This window comes from Balaenoptera borealis (assembly GCF_965194805.1).
Source record: "Balaenoptera borealis genome assembly, chromosome: 1".
Taxonomy (NCBI): Eukaryota; Metazoa; Chordata; class Mammalia; order Artiodactyla; family Balaenopteridae; genus Balaenoptera; species Balaenoptera borealis.
Window position 1 is genome coordinate 173,164,878 of NC_138860.1, and position 20,524 is coordinate 173,185,401.

A 20,524-nucleotide genomic window follows, 5' to 3' on the forward strand; every position below is an offset into this window, starting at 1 on the left:
TTGGGTAAATAGTTTTAATGTGTAACAGCAGGCCAAATGGGAGGACAAGACACCCCCAAGGCCCCAGCCCTTCTCCCATGATGCCCTTAGACCTGTGTGTGGGCCAGCCCCATGCCTGCCCCAGCCCTGAGGCCCACAAGTCCCAGGGAAGGGTGGGAAAGGAAGGTGGGTAGCTGGGAGCTCAGCCCCAAGGGTTCAGGGGGGCCAACACAGGGGCTAGTTGAATTTGGCCTTGGAAAAATCCATCTCTGGATGCTGATCCATGAACCTGGGGAGGGAAAGTAGGAAGAAGGTGAAACAGGCCATCCCTCTCCCCCAAATTAGTCCCTTTCTCTTAGCTCCCCACATGAACTCTAATCTCTTTAGAACTCTGAGCAACTTGGAGCCAGGCCAGGCAGGAGTGAGGCCCCAGGGACTCTCTTTAAGGCCCATTTGAGGACCTGAGGCTGGAAGCTGAGGTGCCAACACTGGCGCAGTTTTTCTGTCGGTGACAATGACCGCCTGTTACCCCTTCCTACCCTGAGGTGGCCTTGCCCTCAAGATGACCTCAGCAAGTGATTAGGGGAGGCAAGCCAAGGCTATAAAGCCACAAACTTGGCTGGCTCATCCTGGAAGGGGCAGGGCAGCTCCTGTGTTCTGCTCAGTACACACTCGTTGCTGTCACCCAGGTCCAAGCCCCAGACACCTTCCCCAAACCCCCATCTCTCAGTTGCTCACTTCTTCAGAATCTCCTGTTTCTTCTGCTCATCTGAGGTGGGCAGCCCCATGGACTTCTGTCTCTGGTCATACATCATCTTCTCCACCATGCTGCGGGTCTCACTGTCCAGGTCTGACAGCTGGGGGGCAGGCAGTGACAGGGATGGGTGAAGCTCTGGGGACACCTAGGCCCCTCACCTCCCAACCGAAGCTCCTCCAACCAGCCAGGGCTCACCTTGGAGTTCTCAGGGTTGATCTTCTTGGTATTGATCTCGGGGTCACTGGACACCAAACGGCTCCACCACTCCATCTTGTTGATCTGAGAGGAAGAGGAGGACCACCGGGGGATGGGTGGTGGCTTGCTCTGTGCCCTGGGAACCACCACCCAACCCTTCCAGAACCGAACTCTCTCCCATCCACATCCTGCACTGGGGACCTGCGAAGGCCTGTACTGGGACCTAGGGTGCAAATGAACAAGACTTCTGCCCTCCACAGTGGCTGGGGGAGACAGACACGGAGACAGTCACAAATCAGCATGATAACGGAAAGAATAAAGTACAGAGGGAGGACTTCCCTGGTGGCACAGTGGTTAAGAATCCACCTGCCAATGCAGAGGACACGGGTTCGATCCCTGGTCCGGGAAGACCCCACACGCCACGGAGCAACTAAGCCCATGCACCGCAACTACTGAAGCCCGGGCGCCTAGAGCCCATGCTCCGCAACAAGAGAAGCCACCACAATGAGAAGCCCGCGCACTGCAACGAAGAGTAACCCCCACTGGCCGCAACTAGAGAAAGCCCATGTGCAGCAACGAAGACCCAGCACAGCCAAAAAATAAATAAATAAAATAAATGTATACCAAAAAAAAAGTACAGAGGGAGATATTCATCCAGCGTGGAGGGAGAGGTCAGAGCAATACATGGATGGGCTAGGCCTTTAAGGACATGCAGTAAACCACATTAAAAAGCAGGGAAGGACATTCCAGGTGGGAGGAAATGCAAGTGCAAGGGCACAGAGGCAGCCAAGGCCAGTCAGGTAGGTTGGGTCAAGTGGTATGTGCCATGGGACGCTTTCCTTGGACCCCTAGCACTTTACAGAGACCACATTCGTTTACTGGTGTCTGTAATCCCAGCTCTCTGAGGGTGTAAGGGAGGGAACGTAGGCTTCCTCAGGGCACAGTTTTCTACGTGTTGTTCACTGTTCTCTCTCCAGCGCTTAGAACAGTCTCTGGCACGTAGTAGGTGTTCAAGTATTTGTTGAATTGAATGCATGTACAAACCTAATGGAAAGGAAAAGGCTTTGGTACTAAGGACAGTTCCGATCCCAACTCCACCTCCTCCTAGAGGCAAAAGCCTGGGCAAATCTCTGAGCTACCCTTTTCCTGAGTCTAAAACTAGACAGACCTACTTTAAAAGTCTTGTTGTGGGGATTAAAAAAGGTATGTCCATCAGGCCCCCAGCACGGTCTCCGAGTTCATGAGCAGCCCCCTCTCCCTAAGTCACAACACAGGCCAGGAGGCGGGGCTTCTCGCACCTTCTCCAGATGCACCGTCACCACCTTGCCATCCTCGATGAGCCACGAGCTCTCCTCCACCTTCACCTCGTTGTAAAGGTCCCCGTCCACGATCGCCGGCTGCCCCTTGAGCCCCACCCGGAGGCGCCTCCGCTGGATGTCCACCACCACGTCCTTCCCCTTCAGCCGGAAGTTCACGTGGAAGGGCACTGCCAGCTGCATGGGGCGGGAGCAGTCAGGAGAGGCCCCAGGCTGGCTCCCTCACCTCCGCCCCAGCCCCTGCACTCACGTCCAGCTCCGACAGGGTCTGGGTCCAGCGGTAATTGGGCAGGTCCGCCCCATTGCCGAAATTGGGCTTCAGCTTCCCTTTGTCCTTCTCGTCCTCCTCCTCCTCCTCCTCAGCCTCCTGCTCACAGTTGGGGTGCTCGGTTACTTACTTGACAGACCCAGACTGAACCCCACTGGGCCAGGCCCAGGGTTGGCACTGGGCATACAGCCATAGAACAGTACAGACCTGGTCCCTGCCCAGTCCACGGCCCACTAGGAGCCAGAGGTAAAACCTGTTCTGATCTCTGCCTGAGAGGAGCTCAGATTGCTAGACCATGTGACAGCTGGGGGACGGTGACAGTCAGAGATGGACCCATGGGACCCACCCAGCTGGCAGTTCAAGCCAAAGGACTTAGGAAGAAAGCCCAGCACAGAACAGGTCATGAGGTGGCCATCAGTAGAGCTGTTCTAAAATAAAACCAGGCTGACAAATGATCAACTTCCTTTTTCTGTGTCTGTAAGGTTGAGACCCTAGTCTCAGACCAGAACCTCTGCAAAGCCAAATGAGTGCCCCAAGGATTATTTGGGAAGCTGGACTCAGGTCAATGGGAGGAGCCCTGAGGGGAACATGCCTCAGGTGTGTCAGAGCAATCCACCATGAAGGGCCAGGCTGGGCCCACAGACCCCAGCCCACCCAAATGGTGCCTGTACAGGCACTGCCCTCCCTGGCTCTTGGGCTTTCCTGCCAAGGCTTAAAGGCAGTGGGTTTTGTTTTTTTTTTAACCCACTTTGGTCCAATGTGGAATCTTGAAGTATGGGGAGGATTCCCAAAGCTAAGGAGGGGCGGGGTGGGGAAGGGGAAGGCTTTCCAGAGAAAGGGAAAGGTTGAAGAGTCCCCGGAAGTTCCCCAGCCCCCTGCTAGTCCTGAGCAGCCCCAGTCCATCTCACCTGCTTCCCTGGTGAGCCGAGACTGCCATTCTTGAGCTGGGCTTCATGATTCTCTGCATCCTTTTTCTGTGGCAAAGGGCAAAACATTTGGCAAGAGGGTACCCACTTCTAGTGCCAATGGGGATCAGGGGGGCAGGGGAGAGAAGCCCACTCCTACTTGGTCAATTTCCAGCTGCAGCCTCTCGGCCTCCTCATCAGTCAGTTCCTTGATCTGGGGCCCAGAGGTCTCTGACTTGGCCTCCTTGGCCAGCCTGGCTGCCCGCTCCGCTTTCTCCCGCCGCTCAGTCTCCTGCCGAGCTCTCTTCTCCCGCCTGGCCTTCTGTGCCAGCTGGTTGTGGTGGTTGAAGGTCTGTGTGATAAGCTGAGGAAGAAAGAGAAGGCAATGAGGCATCAGGGGACGGGACATGTCCCAAGACGTGAGGCTAGTCCTATCTCTATTTGCTGAGTGCCTGGGCAAGGCATTGCACTCAGAACCGCAGTTTCTACATCTACAAAATGGCATTTAATACACACCTATATCATTGAGCTGTAATAAGAATACCTGCAGGGCTTCCCTGGTGGCGCAGTGGTTGAGAATCCGCCTGCCAATGCAGGGGACACGGGTTCGAGCCCTGGTCTGGGAAGATCCCACATGCCACGGAGCAACTAGGCCCGTGAGCCACAGCTACTGAGCCTGCGTGTCTGGAGCCTGTGCTCTGCCACAAGAGAGGCCGCGATAGTGAGAGGCCCGCACACCGCGATAGAGAGTGGGCCCCGCTTGCCACAACTAGAGAAAGCCCTCGCACAGAAACGAAGACCCGACACAGCCAAAAATAAATAAATAAATAAATAAATAAATTTATAAAAAAAAAAAAAAAAAGAATACCTGCAAAGAATCTGCTTCAGTAAACAGCGACCACTTTAAAAAAAAACAAAAAAAAAACAAGGCAGTCCAGGGACTAAGACCCAACACTGAAGTTGGACAACCTGCATTCTAATCCAGGCTTTGTCACGCACTAGCTATTGTATTTTTGGCAAATTACTTAACCTGTTAAGAGTTTCAGATTCCTTATCAGCAAGGATGAGTCCCTACCTCACAGGGATGTTGTGCAGACCAAATGATAAGTGCTCTGAAAAGTCCTTCATTATGGAGTGAAGCTGTTAGAAGCAGAACTCCAGCCTCAGCCCCTCTGAGAAGCTCTTCCCCAGCTCTCAGGCCAGAGAGACCTTTCTTGAGGGAAAAGGTAGTCTCCTCCTCTCCTCAGCCTGCAAGCTAACCATTTCAAATCCTGCCTCTCCCATGAAACCTTCCCAGGATGCTTCCAACACACATCCTGCTAGCTGGTCCTCCTGCTGCCCAAGAGCAACCCCAATACTGTTGCCACCTGTCTGGTTCTGTGGCCTTGAACAAGTAAACAACTTTGACACTTTCTAAGCCCCAGTTTCATCAGCTCTCATGACATGTGTCACCTGGCTGAGGCTAACTCAGTGTGAGCTGGTGGAGGGTGGGGAGAAGCACCTTCTCTGCTATGAAAATACAATGGGAGAAATGGTTCTACCTCATGTTTTACACCAGCAGCTCTCAGAGTGTGCTCCCCTGACCCACGGCAACAGCGTCACCCAGAATTTGTTAGAAATGCTAAATCCCAGGCCCCACTCTAGACCTACTGCATCAGAAATTCTGGGGATATGGCCCAGCAATCTGTATTTTTAACAAGCCCTCCTGGCCAATTCTCGTGCATACGTGAGAGTCACACCTACATTTGAGTTCCTGGTCTACTCCTACGTGTGTGACCCTGAGGTCATCTCTCTGTGCTTCTATCTTAGTATTTCTAAAAGCAGTCTTACATAGCTATTCTTTGCCTAGAGTGTCCTTGCCCCTACTCCCAGGTTGCCTGGCAAACTCCTACTCATCCTCCAGGACCAGCTCAAGTGTCTCTTGAATTTCACCTCTTCACCTTTGGCAGGCTCAGGAATTTACCCAACTTAGGAAACCCAACTCTGTGTCAACCCACACACCTGGAGGAGGCCTCACAGGGCACCCACCACATGATCAGCAGTCAACAAACCATCTTTCAAGAATCTCTGAGCCATAGATGGAGGGAGAAAGGGATCTGCAAGAGCTGAGGGGAGTCACGTGGGGCTCAGGGTCACTGGAGTCAGCCATGGGCTCCCAGATCTAGGGTTCTGCCAAATGCCCTGTGGCCTCTCATTCATTTGAGGCCAGTTCCTCCTCTTACCCTCACACCTCCAACCTCACGCCACACTGCAGTAGCTCCACACTCTTCAAGTTTAAAGGGTACCAAAAGAACCCCCAAACCAAATGGGTTAACAAAGTGAGGTGTGTATAAGAAAGAAATGAGCCACCTGAAGGCCATTCTGCTGTCAACAGAAGGGATCAGTCATGGCACAATTACGCCAGCAGAGGCTGTTCCACCACAGGGCCTTGGTCCCAAGTCCCTAATCAGGACCTTGAACTCAAGCCATTTGCCAATGAGTGGCCAAGGGGAGGCGGGAGCGGGGCCATCCCCTCTTCCCGCTCCAGTGAATCATGTTACGTCCCATTCGTCCTGTTCTTTCCTAGCTCCTGGAGGTTAGATGAGGGCAGAGCTGAACCACCAGGCATAGTCAAGGCCAATCACAGCAGCCTCTGACCCCCTCCTCCCAGTCTCCTCCCACCAGCTTTACCCAGGCCCAGCCCCAGGTAGAGACCCCTGGGAGTGTGTAGCCTAGGCAGGAGTACCAACTGGCAGGCTGTCAGAGCCAAGCTTCTGTCACTGGACACATCTTTGGGAACCACAGACCAGCAGAGTGGGGAAGCAGTGAGGAGGGCTGGGCCAGTTCTAAAAGACAGCCCCCGACTGCTCAGTGGGCATACCTGAACACAGCGCTCCCTGACCTAGGCTGGGCGACAGGGGAGCAAAGGGTGGTTCCCACAGCCTGGCCGGGAGACCCCAGAGGGAAATTTAAGCTAAACCCAAAGGCATGAGGTCCTGAACCTGACCATAGGGTGAGGGGACACATCTGAGGGAGAAGACACACTCCTGTTCTAGAACTTCATATAAATGGAATCATTCAATATGTGCTCTTATCTGTCTTCCTTTAAAAGGCTGAATAATGTTATATTATGTGTATATATGACATTTTGTTTATTCATCCATCAATGAACGCTTGGGTTGCTTCCACTTCTTGGCTATAATGATCAGTGCTGCTATGGGTGTACAAATCTCTCTTCAAGACCCTGCTCTCAATTTTGGGGGGTATTCACCTAGAAGTGGGATTGCTGGATCATATGATAGTTCTATTTTTAATTTTTTGAGGAACCACCATACAGTTTTCCACAGCAGCTGCACCATTTTACATTCCCACCAACAGTGCACCAGAGTTCCAATTTCTCCACATCCTTGCCAACACTTGGTGTTTTCTGGGGTTTTTGACAGAAGCCATCCTAATGGGTGTGAGGTGACGACATCTCATTGTGATTTTGATTTGACTTTCTCTAATGATTAGTTGAGCATCTTTTATAATAAAAAGTTTTTTTTTTAAAGGAATTCCTTTATTTTTATTTATTTATTTATTTTTGGCTGTGTTGGGTCTTCGTTTCTGTGCGAGGGCTTTCTCTAGTTGTGGCAAGCGGGGGCCACTCTTCATCGCGGTGCGCGGGCCTCTCACTATCGCGGCCTCTCTTGCTGCGGAGCACAGGCTCCAGACACGCAGGCTCAGTAGTTGTGGCTGACGGGCCTAGTTGCTCCGCGGCATGTGGGATCCTCCCAGACCAGGGCTCGAACCCGTGTCCCCTGCATTGGCAGGCAGACTCCCGACCACTGCGCCACCAGGGAAGCCCTCTTTTTTTTTTTTTTTTTAATAGCGAATATTATGTGCCAGACACTTTTTTTTTTTTTTTTAATTTATTTATTTATTTATTTATGGCTGTGTTGGGTCTTCGTTTCCGTGCGAGGGCTTTCTCTAGTTGTGGCAAGCGGGGGCCACTCTTCATGGCGGTGCGCGGGCCTCTCACCACCGCGGCCTCTCCCGTTGCGGAGCACAGGCTCCAGACGCGCAGGCTCAGCAATTGTGGCACACGGGCCCAGGCTCAGCAGTTGTGGCACACGGGCCCAGCCCGCTCTGCGGCACGTGGGATCTTCCCAGACCAGGGCTCGAACCTGTGTCCCCTGCATTAGCAGGCAGACTCTCAACTACTGCGCCACCAGGAAAGCCCCGTCATTACGTCTCTTTTGCCACACATGTGTTCTATTGTGAAGAAGCAAACAGCTACCTTTTATTCTATAGCTTCCAGGTTTCTATCCTTGCAAGGTCTCCTCCACACAAGGTTATACATAGTTTCCCAGCTTTCCTTACTAAGCTCTTCTTGATCTGCAATTTATTTTTAGATATGAGTAAAACAGATGGTACAGTATGGTACACGTTTTGTTCTTTTACCAGTAGCCAGTTATAGCAGCATGAATCATTAAATCGTCCTTTGCCTATTGAACTGAATTACCTACCTTATTGGACACATCTTAAATCCTCATATGTGCTAGACTTTTTCTGGATTCTCTATTCTGCTTCACTAGTCCACTCATCTCTTCCTATGTCAATAACATACTGATTAGATTATGGCTTTATCCGAATCCATAATGCCTAGCCCCAAAGCTATAAAAATGAAAAGTATTTTTGTATTTCTCTAAGTTTGTAGCATGAAGGTATTTACAGTCATTTACAGTGGGAGTCATATCTCCCACTTGGTATAAATATTGATACACATTTCTCTGTAGAAATATTAATGTTTCATTACATGATGCTGCTCCTGACCCCTGGACTGGGGTACTGTACGTAATGTACAGTATATGCACTGTATTCCCTCCTAAAATCCAATGAATTCTAAATCCCAAAACACATCTGGCCCCAAGAGGTCCAAAAAAGGGTCTGTGAACTTGTATCCTCATGTGCCAGCCACACTATATGACCTCTTTTTATCCTTAAAACAGCCCTGTGAGGGAAAGATTATCCCCTTTTCCAGGGAAGAAAAATGAGGCTCAGAAAGTGATTCACCCACCACCACACAGCTGTCAAGCAGGAAGAGGGGGAGACCAGGATTCACTCACATCTGCCTAGCTCCAGAGAACACGTTCTTAACCAACGCACTTGGAAACGATGCACCTGGTGGCCCAGTGCACAGTAAGTCCCCAATACAAAGAAGTTACTGGTGTTACAAATGGAGACTAGGCAGGAAGGCTAGACAGGTTTCTGCCTGCCTGAGAGTCGGACCAACCTCCTGGGAAAGAGCTGACTCTAAGGGAGCAAAGAGCCAAGGAGCATAGCAAGGTCTAAGAGGGACCAGCAGACATCCAATCACAGCAGTGACACCATCATGCCCGTGACACCTCTGAGACACCACTTCTCAATATTATTCATCTCTCTCCCTTCTGCCTGCTATCTTACTCATCCTTCACACCTCAGGCACCTCTTCCTCATCAAGTCTTCCTTGAGCCCCCAACCTAGGTTAGTCCCCATTTTATGCTCCCAGGACTTCCGCCCTAACACCCGTCACTTCTTCATTGTCTTTTTTTTGGGGGGGTGGCGGTTTGTAAGGGGGCCACACTGTGAGATCCATGAAAACAAAGACCATTGTCTGTATTCACCTCTATAATCCCGAAGGGTTTGTCATAGTAGCTAACACAGGCAAAGTGTTAAGTGCTCAATAAACATTAGTTTACAAATGAATGAATGCAGATATTGCAAGGTCATCTGGCCCACAGAAAAATGGGAGGTGCTAGTACTAATACAGAAAGAGTATTTGAGCCACAAAGGGTCCTACAGGTCAGTGAGTCCACCTTCTTCCATTTTACAGATGTGAAGATTAAAAGGACCAGAGAATTGGTGGGAAATCAACCAGGCCACACAGCTAGACCAAGAACCCAGGACTCCTACTCCAGGCCAAAGTGTCTATAACAGAGTAGCCTCAGACCATCAAGACACATTATCAAGCATTTCAGCTTGTTAGAACCCTGAAGCCACAGAAAGCAGTTTGCAAAATATCTCCTTCTTGTTATTATGTCTCTTAAATTTAAGTGAAAACAAATATCAAAGTTATAAAAATCACGGTTCAGTGAGGTGACATGATTTACCAATCTTCAAAAACATAATCACAACCTAAGGAATTAGAAGATGTTCAAGGTATCAGAACCCATACCACAAAACACAATTCTCAGGAATCACCTCACACCAGTCAGGATGGCCATCATCAAAAAGTCTACAAATAATAAATGCTGGAGAGGGTGTGGAGAAAAGGGAACCCTCCTACACTGTTGGTGGGAATGTAAATTGGTGCAGCCACTATGGAGAACAGTATGGAGGTTCCTTAAAAAACTAAAAATAGAGCTACCATATGATCCTACAATCCCACTCCTGGGCATATATCCGGAGAAAAACATGGTCTTCAAGGATACATGCATCCCAGTGTTCATTGCAGAACTGTTTACAATAGGCAAGACATGGAAGCAACCTAGATGTCCATCAACAGATGAATGGATAACGAATATGTGGTGTACACACACACACACACACACACACACACACACACACACACACAGAGAGAGAGGAATATTACTCAGCCATAAAAAAGAATGAAATAGTGCCATTTGCAACACCATGGATGGACCTAGAGATTATCACACTAAGTGAAGTTAGTCAGAGAAAGATAAATATCATATGATATCACTTATATGTGGAATCTTAAAAAATGATACAAATGAATTTATTTACAAAACAGAAATAGACTCACAGACACAGAAAATAAACTTATGGTTACCAAAGGGGAAAGGGGAAGAGGGATAATCCAGGAGTTTGGGATTAACAGATACACACTGCTGTATATAAAACAGATAAAAAACAAGGACCTACTGTATAGCACAGGGAACTATATTCAATATCTTATAATAACCTATAATGGAAAAGAATCTGAAAAAGTATATATATATATATATATATATATATATATATATCTATATCTGTATGTTTGTGTGTATGTGTATACATATCTATCTATCTCTGACTCACTTTTCTGTACACCTGAAACTAACACAAGATTGTAAATCAACTATTTCAATTTTAAAAAAAAATTTTTTAAACCCTGCAATTCTCAAATCCTTGAACTTTTGCTCACAGCATCTGGGAAGACTGGGATAGCCGGCTTTGAGTTTTCCTATATCTGTCTTCTAAGCTCAATTTCTAACATTTGCCTACTCTCATCTCCCAGCTAGGTAATTAGAAAAAACCTCAATGGAAAAGGAACCAAAAAGCATGGTGTCAGGGGCAGAAGGCACTTTTACAAAAGACTCTGGCTCCAATCCTGGGTCTCCCATAACTCAGCTCAAAAATTTGGACAACCCTAGCTCTCCCAAAACTCAGACCAATTTCATCACTTGTAAATGGGGATAGTAACATCTGCCCTTCTCAAACTTCTAGAGGACCATGGGGATAGGGTAGATAAAGCACTTGGCAAGGAGAGGGGCTTCAATAAATGACAGCTTGCTTCCCTTCCCCGACTCTTTGCCCTTGGCATTTTACTTCTGCTATAGGTTATTATTATGCCAAAGGAAGGCCAAGTAAGCTCTTCTTCTGGAGAAACAGAGCTGCCCAAGGGACAGTGGTCCCCAACACTCACCTTCTCCGCCATCCCCTCTTCTCCTCCAACGAAAAAGTCCGTTTTGCGTCGAAGGAAGCTGAAGAAAGTGTTCACGAGCTGAAAGAAGACAAAGACCAAAGCTGTAGAGATGCCATATTGGGAGCCCCTCACCTACACAGAAGCTAACTTCCTTAGTCTAGGAGGGAACTTGGGACTGGACTGTTTCACCCCGAGCCTCCCAACTGAGAAAACAGGCCCTGACTTAGTCACTTCTGCCAGGAAGCCTAGCCTAACCTTACCTAGATCACCTGAAAGGCAGATTTCTCATTTCTTGTGTGCATGTGTATATGTGTTTCACATTTTTTGTGGTGCTAGAAGCAGCCTGAGGATATCGGACACTCCTCTGCATCCAGGGCTTGAAACACCTGGGATCCAGCTTTCCTCTCCACAAAATAAAAAGCCCATCCAGAGTGGCACTGGCTGAGTTACTAGGGCAGACCTAGAAGGAGGGGAACAAATGAAGCCACTTCAAAGAAGGTTAAGACCAACTAACTCTGGCTGGGGTATCAGTGTAGCCAAGTCGTTTAAGAGCATCGGTCTGGGTATCAGACTGATATACATTAGCTCTGTGGCCTTGGGAAAGTTTCTTAACTCCATAAAACAGAAACAGCAGCAGGACCTATTTCTAGGGATATAGGTGAGGATCCTCTGTGAGGACCAAAGGAGGTAATGGAGGTGAGGTCCTTAGCAGTGTCTCGCCCAGAGCAAGAGACCCTCTGCGGGAGAGTGAACTCATCACAAGCAGGCACTGTGAACCATGACTTTGTCTACATCCCCAATGCCTAGCACCAGATCTGACTCAGAGTACATGCTCAATAAAATTTTTGCTGAATGAAAAGACCTAGTAGTGACTTAAGATTAGCACATATAACTAAGCCCTTTTATTTGCCCAAGTGAGTGGTTCTAAATCTGACGCTAGAATTTATCTCAATGGTTTCAATTCCTGCTTCTAGACACTTTTTCAATTCACTCAAAAACGAACTCACTCCCAAATCCAACTGTGTCAACAATTTAGGGGGGTGGGGGATGGGAGCCTTTCACATCTCCAAATTAATAGCACTCTTCCCACCTCAAAGGGCTTAGGAGTCCTTGGTCACCACAGGCACCTAAATGAGAGAATGGGAATGGAAAGCTCCATGAAAACATGTCCCCAGAGAGACACAGAATCAGAAATGGTCTGTGGAAAGCACACACTGGCCTAAGGATTCTGGTTCCCTCTAGGTCAGGACCCTTTTGGATGATCTTGGGCAAGTTCCTTCAGTTTCTTTATAGAAAGACTGATCTTGATAGGCTTTTCTACCTTTTGAACTTTCCATGGTTCAAAAAACCAACTCCAGAATCTCGACTAGTTGGTCTTTATCCTTCATACACTACGTGTTATTGGGTCTGGTCACTACACATGAATTATGTTCTTGCACACATCAATCACTCAACAGATACTTGTTGAATGTTCAAGCCTGATTACTGAGAATTCCTCACTGTCCTTCACTTCAAGACACTACTCTCCTACAAATACAGGAAATAAGGATTCGTAGCTCTGTCTCAAAGAAAGAAACTGAGGCCTGGAGACGTGGAACGGTCTCAAGTTGGTAGGTGGTGTAGAACAATTGTGAACACAGGTCTCCTATTCCCCCATTCAAGCCCTAAAAAGACCACGTGTTAATATCACCACCCCACCCCCCACACACACACCGCACACATTCTTCCGCTCGTTCCAAGTCTTGGTACATGCAAATCTCAATGTCCAGAATAGTTCATCCTAAAGGATGCTCTTCGGGAGCGGCCAGCAGAAAAGAAACGGGGCCAGAAGTATGTGGGAGAATAAGGCGGGGGCGGGGAGAGATCCCAAGACTCTGGGTCTTTTCCAGGGGCGGGCGCAGGGACGCCGGAGCTGCTAAGGCAGGAACTACTGAGGGGCCCCAGGGTCCCATGACTGATACGAGTGCAAGACTTGCGGCAAGGAGGCCAGGCCGGAAGCTGGAGTGCAGTAAGAATGTGGGGGGGATTCCAGAGCTTACGAGGCCCAGGGGTGTATCTCGGATCTTGAAGGCAGAGAAGGACGGAGAGAGCGTGGCTGGGGCCCCCCGGGAGGGCCAGGCCGAGCCAACGCCGCACGGGCCGTTACCTCCTGCACGCCGCCCTCGTGCTGCTGCGCCATGGCCAGCAACATGCCGTCGAACCGATCCTCCTCCTGCTCTCCGCCCATCGTGCCGGCCGCTAGCTACGCTCCGAAATCTGAGCTCCGCACACGCGTCCCGCGCTCTCCGGTCCTTAGGGTCGCGTCCGGTCCAACCGCTCTAGTCCTCGGCCTTCCGCAGCGGAGCCGGAAACACGCACACGCCCCGCCGCCCAGGCCCGCCTGCTAGCTCTCTCTTCCCGCCTCTCTTCCGGCCTGCAGCCATTGACCGCGCGGCAAACAGCCCGCTTCGCCGGCCATTGGTCGACTTGCTAAGCCAATTAAAGAGCTCGTCAGTGAAGTTGTGGGCGGAGACGAGGGCCCCGGAGTTTGGTGTGAGTTGCTATGGTCACCAGACGCTTTTTATGGAGCCTTCCAGAAAGCCCTGGGCCCAACTCCGGCGGGATTGGAAGCTGAAAAGGCACGAACTTTGTTCCTATGGGAATGACCTCCCAGCTTGTAGAACAGTGAAGCGGAAAGTGTTCTTAGTCATCTCTTCTAACCCTTCAATGAGTCAATTGAGGCCCAGAAAGGAGAAGGGACTTGCCCAAATGACTGCCCACCTCCGTCATCATCACATACTCCATACAAATTTGAAGGGTCCCCGAGCTTATAAGGGCTCTGTGCTTGGGTTAATGCTCTTCTGCTGAAGTCCTGAAATTTTTTTTTTTTTTTTTGGCCCCGAGGCATGCGGAATCTAGTTCCCCGGCCAGGGATCCAACCCCTGCCCCCTGCAGTGGAAGGGTGGAGTCTTAACTGCTGGACTGCCAGGGAAGTCCTCTTAAATTCTTAATAATTTTTGAACAAGAGACTCCACATTGTCATTTTAAACTGGTCCCTGCAAATTATGTGATGAGTGCTGTATTCAACCTTCACTTCAATTAATGTGCGGGACGGGTCCCAGCCATCTAAGGCCAACCACTTTACTTTTGTATTGAATTTCATCATCTTGGTCTTTTCAGGGATTCTACTCTTCTTATTATCCTTTTCTAAATCTCCTGCATCACAATCTTCTTTCTTCTGGATCATCCCTTTCAACTTATAAACGCAATTCAATGTCACTTCTTTTTTTTTTAATAAATTTATTTATGTATTTACTTTTGGCTGCGTTGGGTCTTCATTGCTGTGCGTGGGCTTTCTCTAGTTGTGGCGAGTGGGGACTACTCTTCGTTGAGGTGTGTGTGCTTCTCATTGCAGTGGCTTCTCTTGTTGCAGAGCATGGACTCTAGGTGCACGGGCTTCAGTAGTTGTGGCGCACGGGCTTCATTAGTTGTGGCTCGCAGGCTCTAGAGCGCAGGCTCAGTAGTTGTGGCGCACGGGCTTAGTTGCTCCGTGGCATGTGGAATCTTCCTGGACCAGGGCTCAAACCCGTGTCCCCTGCATTGGCAGGCGGATTCTTAACTGCTGTGCCACCAGGGAAGCCCGTCACTTCTTTTTTTACTATTCTATGACCCCACTTTCTCCTCCTACCACCCCAATTTTCAGTTCTCTTTCACAGCAAAATTTGAAAAGATTGCTTGTTTCTCCACTTCCTCACCTTCCATCTCTTCTTTATTTACTCTAATTGGTCTTTACTTAATACTCTGACCAAGGTTACAATGACCTACTTATTGCCAAAGCCAGTGGACCACTATTACTTTACTTGACTTAGCTGCATTTGACACAGTTGACCCCTTCTTCCTTCTGGAAATAATTTTCTTTTTCCTTAGGCTTCTGTTATGGACGGAACTGTATTCCCCCCAAATTCCTATATTGAAACCCTAACTCCCAGTGTGACTGCTTTTGGAGATAGGGCTATTTAAAGAGGTAATGAAGGTTAAGGGAGTTCGTAAGGGTGGGGCCCTAATCCAATATAACTAGTGTTCTTACTAGAAGAGGAAGAGACCCCAGGGACTCATAAGCAAGCAGAGGAAAGGCCATATGAGGCAGCTATCAGCAAGCCAAAGAGAAAAGCCTCAGGAGAAAGCAAACCTGCCAACACCTTGATCTTGGACTTCCAGCCCTGAGAACTGTAAGAAAATAAATTTCTGTTGTTTATCACTCAGTCTATAATAGTTTGTTTTGGCAGCCCTAGCACACTCATAGAGCTTCCATGTCACCACACTTACCTGGTTTTCTTCCCACCTCACTAACACTCTTTCTCAGTGTCCTGACTTACTCAGATTTATAACTGTTGGGGGCTCTGTCCTTTATCCCCTCCTCTTTTCCTCTATCTATACTTTCTCTGTAAGTGATCTTTTTTTTTTTTTTTTAAATCTGGCTGCATTGGGTCTTAGTGCTAAGATTCCTTAGTACACAGGATCTTTGTTGAGGCATGCAGGATCTTTCGTTGTGGTGCGCAGGCTCTTCTTTGTGGTGCGCAGGCTTCTCTCTAGTTGTGCCATGTGTGCTCAGTAGTTGCGGCACGCAGGCTTAGTTGCCCGCGGCATTGTAGGTGATCGCATGATGCCTCTGGCCCAGATCTCTCCTGAGCTCCCGGAGAGCCCCACTTGGGTCAATTAACAGATATCTGAAAACTCACATGGCTGGTGATGGATGGTGGTGACTGTTGCACAACAATGTAAATGTACTTAATGCCACTGAACTATAGACCTGAAAATGGTTAAAGTGGTAAGTGTAATGTTACGTATATTTTAACACAATAAAAAATTTATAACTTTATGAGATAATCTGAAATTTGAACTCTTAATAGATATTCTATTATATTCAAGAATTATTTTTATTTTTAAAAACCAACATGGCCAACACTGATGCTCCCACACACACACAAATTCCTCCCAAAGTCTTCCCCATTGAGCTAAATGGCCCCTTCAAGCACCAATTTACAAAAGCCCAAAGCTCCACTCATCTACGCATTTGGATGAGCCAAAATCTGACCTCGTCTAATCCATTAGTAAGTCCTGTTAGCTCTCCCTCCAAAATATATCTTGATTCTGTCGCCTCACCTTGCTGTGTGAAGCAAGATGCTGTTGCTACTCCAGTCTAAACCAGCATCATCTCTTGCTTGACATCTACTCTGACAGCTTCCTCTCTGGTCTCCTTACCTCCTTTCTTGTCACTTTGTAGTCCATCCTCCACCCAGCAGCCAGAGCAATTGCTCTTAAGGATAAGCCAGGTCTTGTTATTCCCTTGCTTAAAATTAGCCCTATTGCCATTGCATTCAGGATAAATTCCAAGCTCCCCACCATGGCCTCCGAGGAGCAACAACATCAGGGTCCTGCCCACCTCTCCAGTCTCATCTTGTCCCACACTCCCCTTCACACACCAGGCTCCCTCCACACTGGCTGCTTTCACTTCCTCAAATGCCCTGTCCTAGTTCCTAGGCCTTTGCCAGCAACTCCTTTTCACCCATCAGGTCTCAACCCAAATGCCACTTCCTCTGTGAGGTCTTTACTGACCTTGATATACAGATTAAATCTCCATCTCCATGATTTTTGCTTTCAAAGTACCTTGTGCTCATCCTGTGTAATTACTTACCACAATTGAAATATACAATTAAGAAATTTTGGTTCTAGGGACTTCCCTGGTGGTCCAATGGCTAAGACTCCGTGCTCCCAATGCAGGGGGCCCGGGTTCGACCCTGGTTAGGGAACTAGATCCCACATGCATGCCACAACTAAGAGTTCACATGCCGCAACTAAGACCCGGCGCAGCCAAATAAATAAATAAATAAATATTTTAAAAAAGAAAGAAAGAAATTTTGGTTCTATATCCATCCCCTTTCCCTGGAATATAAACTTCAAGAAAGATAGAAACTGTCTGATTCATCCAAGCATTCAGCTCAGAGTCTCAAATGTAGAACCTCAATAAATATTTGGGGAATGAATAAATGGTCTGTGCCTGATACTGTTGACTCTCATTATATAACTTTTCAATAAATATTGGTATAATTTATTTTACAAATTGTTAAAACTTATTGGTAAAATTTAAGTGCCCAGTACCGTACCAATCACTTTATAAACATTATTTGAGTTAACATAATGCTCCTATGTTGTTATCCCCATTTAGGGGAGGAGAAAACCAGGGCCAGAGACATGAAGTCATGTGCCCAAGGCCACACAGCTGAAAGGCTAGAGCCAGGATTCAAACCCACGCAGTCTGACTCCAGAGACCACACACTTACCCACGTCTTATCTCAGAGTTCTGCCTCCCTGAATTGGCATTCTGATTTTATAAATCAGACCCAGGTGCTTGTTTGATGTGACTCCCCGCTGAGAGACCTAGGCCTGATCTTGAGCCCTGGTAAATTCACTGAAATAATAAATGTTGCCCAGGAAGGCCTCTTGGTGATAAGTCAGCCTCCCCTAGTCTGACCCCGTCTACATTTGAACACCATCAACAGCAGGTAAGGGCTTCCCTGGTGGCGCAGTGGTTGAGAATCTGCCTGCCAATGCAGGGGACACGGGTTCGAGCCCTGGTCTGGGAAGATCCCACATGCCGCGGAGCAACTAGGCCCGTGAGCCACAATTACTGAGCCTGTGCGTCTGGAGCCTGTGCTCCGCAACAAGAGAGGCCGCGATAGTGAGAGGCCCGCGCACCGTGATGAAGAGTGGCCCCCGCTTGCCGCAGCTAGAGAAAGCCCTCGCACAGAAATGAAGACCTAACACAGCCATAGATAAATAAATAAATAAAATTAAAAAAAATTTTAAATGACGAACCATTGGCAAAAATCATTAAAAAAAAAAAAAAAAAACAGCAGGTAAATGCGTGATTACACCACCATGTGCTAAGTGCTCTATTGGGGGCAGTGAACCCGATGACCTGGGAAGTCAGGGAGCGAGCAAATTGTTTTGCCAAAGAGGTGGAGAGGGAAAAACTGTGAAGCCTGTGCTAGACCATAAAGGGTGACCAGAAACTTACCAAACAGACAGGGTAACGGAAAGACATCCCAGGCACAGGGAACAGCTTGGAGGCACAAAGCTGCATGACATGTTCAGAGTATGAAAAGGCATCTAGTCCTGACTCTGCCTCCCAGTTCCAGTCCTTAACCCAGGCCCTCTGCTGCCCAGGGTCTCCCAGCTGCATCCTCAAGTAGTCAGGCCTCTGTACAGAACAAGAGCAAACGTGTGCACCATGGTCATAGGATTGCAAAGCACTTTCACCCACGTTGCCTTGCGGGGTGCCCTTTAATTTACAGGTGATGCCCAGCCCAGTGCCTGACACTGGGCAGTAGGTGCTCAGCAAGTGTCACTGCTTAGAATGATGGTGGTTGTCGTCCCTGTTGGAATAGTAACACCTTCGTCCCATTGTCACATGAGGATTAACTGAGATAATTATTGGGAAAGCACTTTGTAAACCATAGAGGGCTGTACGGATGAGAGAGTGTTGTCATGACCTTTTCCTCCAGAAAGCCTTCCAAATTCAAGCTACTCAGCCCCATGGCTCCACTGTAGGGTTCCCGCCCCCCCACTGACATGGGCACCCTGGCGCCCCTGTTAGAGCTACTGGGAGCAGGGCTGTCTCTCCCTCCTCAGAATGGGGCCTCCTCAGGGCTGGCCTGTGTCTCCCCATCACACTGAAGGCCCCCAAGAGCCAGGCTTATCTCCTCTATCAGACCAGGGTCTCTGGGGCCTGGGCCCCAATTAGTTCTGGGTTTCCTAGAGCTGTGTCTTCTTCTTGAGACTGGGGACTCCTGAGGGTTGACCTGTGTCTCTCCCTTCAGATAGAGGGCAGCTGATGGACCATCTTCCCCCAAGAGGCCTCCTACCCCTCTGAGTGAATGGCCCCAGTCAGGCTCCAGGCTGTGGAGATCCCACCTGAGGCCTTTCCTCACCCTCCAGGGCCTCCAGGGCTGACCCTGGCCTTCAGGCCACACACAGGGCTCAGAAGACACAGTTCCTCACAGTGCAAAAAAATGCAAGACTTAAAACCCAGGGACCCAACTTCCAGCCCAGCTTTTCCATGACCCCCAGTGAGGGGTCTCCTCCCTCCTCTGGGTCTCCTCTTCCTCAACAACTTCTTCCTCAACCTCTTCCTCTATGAAACAAGGGTGAAAACAACAACAACAACAATAACAACTGTCCCTTTTACAGAGCACTTGCTGTGCCAGGCACTCTGTGTTCTCACAACACCTAAGAAACGCATTATTAGAAGCAGATTTGCTGTGAAACTAATGAAGCTCAAATTCCAGGACCTTGCATTTGCATGGGCCCTTCCAAGGCAGCAATGTCTTCTTAGGTCCCAGCAATGTCTTCTTAGGGTCAAATACATGTATATTTTTTTCTTTTTAATTTGCAAAAAATAAAAAATTTAAACTACAACTGGTCAAGATCACTGTTTTTTCCCACTCTATCCTTCTTCCCAATATGAATTATTCCCAAAACACCTGGAAGTATGCAGGTGGTGGAGGAGAAACAAGGATTTGTATGGACCAAGAAGCAAATCTGTGCAAAATTCTTTCGATCATTCATCACTAATTTGTCATTTCATATTGACACCAACTCAAAAAGGAAGTTCCCTCCTATAAGGAATAGGCAGCATATGCAATTATAAATGTTCCATGCATGTTTTTCTTTTCCAATAGGCATTACACAATGTAGAATTTATAAAAATTCTGATTACAAACCTACAAGCAGTACTACAGGTAGCAAATACTGAGTTGGCCAAAAAGTTCATTTGGGTTTTTCTATAAGGTGTTACGGAAAAACCCAGATGAACTCTTTGGCCAACCCAATACATCTATGTGTGAAAGGGCATGTTTTACATCTCCTTACTATCAAGAATAAAACTTAAATTAACCTTGCAAGAGGAAAGACAGAATCATCTCTCTATTCTCACTGTAGAAATTTATTTTTAAAAATCATTGACAGCTCTACCTCCTTCTTTTCCTTTCTCTTCCTGAAAATGTCCATCCTAAAGCTATTGGGTAGAAAGGAACAAGGTAAAAGCACACACCAGCAAAGGAGGGCACCACGGTGGCCTCAGCAGGGGCAGGAGGGTGTCCTCAAAGAGCAGCGACCTGCGTAGAGGGACAGGCCCAACAGGGTGAAGAAGAAGTCCATGAGTGGGAGGGGGCAACCTGACCCGAGGTATCAGAGCCCAAGTGGGGAGAGGAAGGCATCTTACAGCAGAGAGGGTTGTGGCGGAGACGGCAGATTGGTTACAAATGGAGGCTTGATCCAATGAGTAAATAAGTTAAAAATAATGAAAACCAGATTTCTCAATGTCAGAGAAGAGAGGTATAATATAGAAAGGGCGAAAACTAGAATGAATCCCATTATAGTGGATTAAAATTACAGGTAATAAATTAATTAAAAAAA

The 20,524-nt window shown here is 48.1% G+C and overlaps 1 protein-coding gene across 1 annotated transcript; it reads right to left on the reverse strand.

Annotated features, from left to right (window-relative positions):
* On the reverse strand, positions 1 to 13,445 carry NUDC (nuclear distribution C, dynein complex regulator). The gene is made up of 9 exons (XM_082349359.1): positions 13,215 to 13,445; positions 11,069 to 11,146; positions 3,581 to 3,784; positions 3,424 to 3,489; positions 2,498 to 2,614; positions 2,230 to 2,424; positions 932 to 1,015; positions 718 to 836; positions 1 to 268 (listed from the first exon to the last, which is right to left on the reverse strand). The coding sequence occupies exons 1-9, from the start codon at positions 13,293 to 13,295 to the stop codon at positions 217 to 219; spliced, it is 996 nt and encodes a 331-aa protein (XP_082205485.1). The 5' UTR covers positions 13,296 to 13,445; the 3' UTR covers positions 1 to 216.
* Positions 13,446 to 20,524: the final 7,079 nt, after the last annotated feature.

Bases quoted from the DNA above. Each gene is read 5' to 3' on its own strand.
- NUDC (XM_082349359.1), bottom strand. From the start codon at position 13,295: ATGGGCGGAGAGCAGGAGGAGGATCGGTTCGACGGCATGTTGCTGGCC. The intron at 3,785-11,068 runs GTGAGTGTTGGG...TTTCTTCCTCAG, and splicing joins AAGAGGGGATGGCGGAGAAG to CTTATCACACAGACCTTCAA. The intron at 269-717 runs GTGAGCAACTGA...TTCCCTCCCCAG, and splicing joins AAACAGGAGATTCTGAAGAA to GTTCATGGATCAGCATCCAG.